A 554-nucleotide genomic window follows, 5' to 3' on the forward strand; every position below is an offset into this window, starting at 1 on the left:
CGGGGGCGGCCCTCGCGGTGGCGGCGGGGCTGCTGCCTGACCTCCCCTGCCTCTCTTTCCAGCCCCAGACGCTGCAGCTGGATTTCCTGATGAAGATCTTGCCAAACTACCACCACCTAAAGAAGACCATGAAGGCCACGTCCACGCCTGTCAAGAGCTGAGCGCCTTCCGCCGCCGGTGGCTGACCGGGGCTTTCGCCTGGTCCTGTGAAGCACTACACGGCCCCGGGAAGCAGCCGGTCTCCGCGTCCCTCGTTCCATCTTTAAAACAAACAAACAAACAATGTCTTGCTTATTTGTGTTACTTATTTATATTCCACCGAGCGTCTCGGACCGGCTTTGGATCTGTCGTCTCTCTCGCGCTAACTCTATTGTACGTGCTTTGTTTCGGGAATAAAATGACGCCTGCTTTTCTGTCGAGGGGGGACTGCGGTCCTTTTCTGGGTCGGGGAACGCCGCAGGGCCGCTGTACCCTGATCGTACCAGCACTGACATCGCCGCCTTCCCCTCGCCTCGGGGCGGGTGTCCCTGCGGCCGGCCCCCGGGGGGGGGCCG

General features: G+C 61.2%; 1 protein-coding gene across 1 annotated transcript in view; it reads left to right on the forward strand.

Annotated features, from left to right (window-relative positions):
* Positions 1-417, forward strand: part of DCTN6 (dynactin subunit 6) — a gene marked incomplete at its 5' end in the record, with an annotated part of 1230 nt that extends 813 nt beyond the window's left edge. Inside the window, one exon of the mRNA XM_009278781.2 lies at positions 63-417. Within this exon, the coding sequence (XP_009277056.2) occupies positions 63-161 (99 nt within the window). The remainder of the gene's footprint in view (positions 1-62) is intronic.
* Positions 418-554: the final 137 nt, after the last annotated feature.

Source organism: Aptenodytes forsteri, unplaced genomic scaffold (assembly GCF_000699145.1).
Source record: "Aptenodytes forsteri isolate BGI_AS27 unplaced genomic scaffold, ASM69914v1 Scaffold275, whole genome shotgun sequence".
Taxonomy (NCBI): Eukaryota; Metazoa; Chordata; class Aves; order Sphenisciformes; family Spheniscidae; genus Aptenodytes; species Aptenodytes forsteri.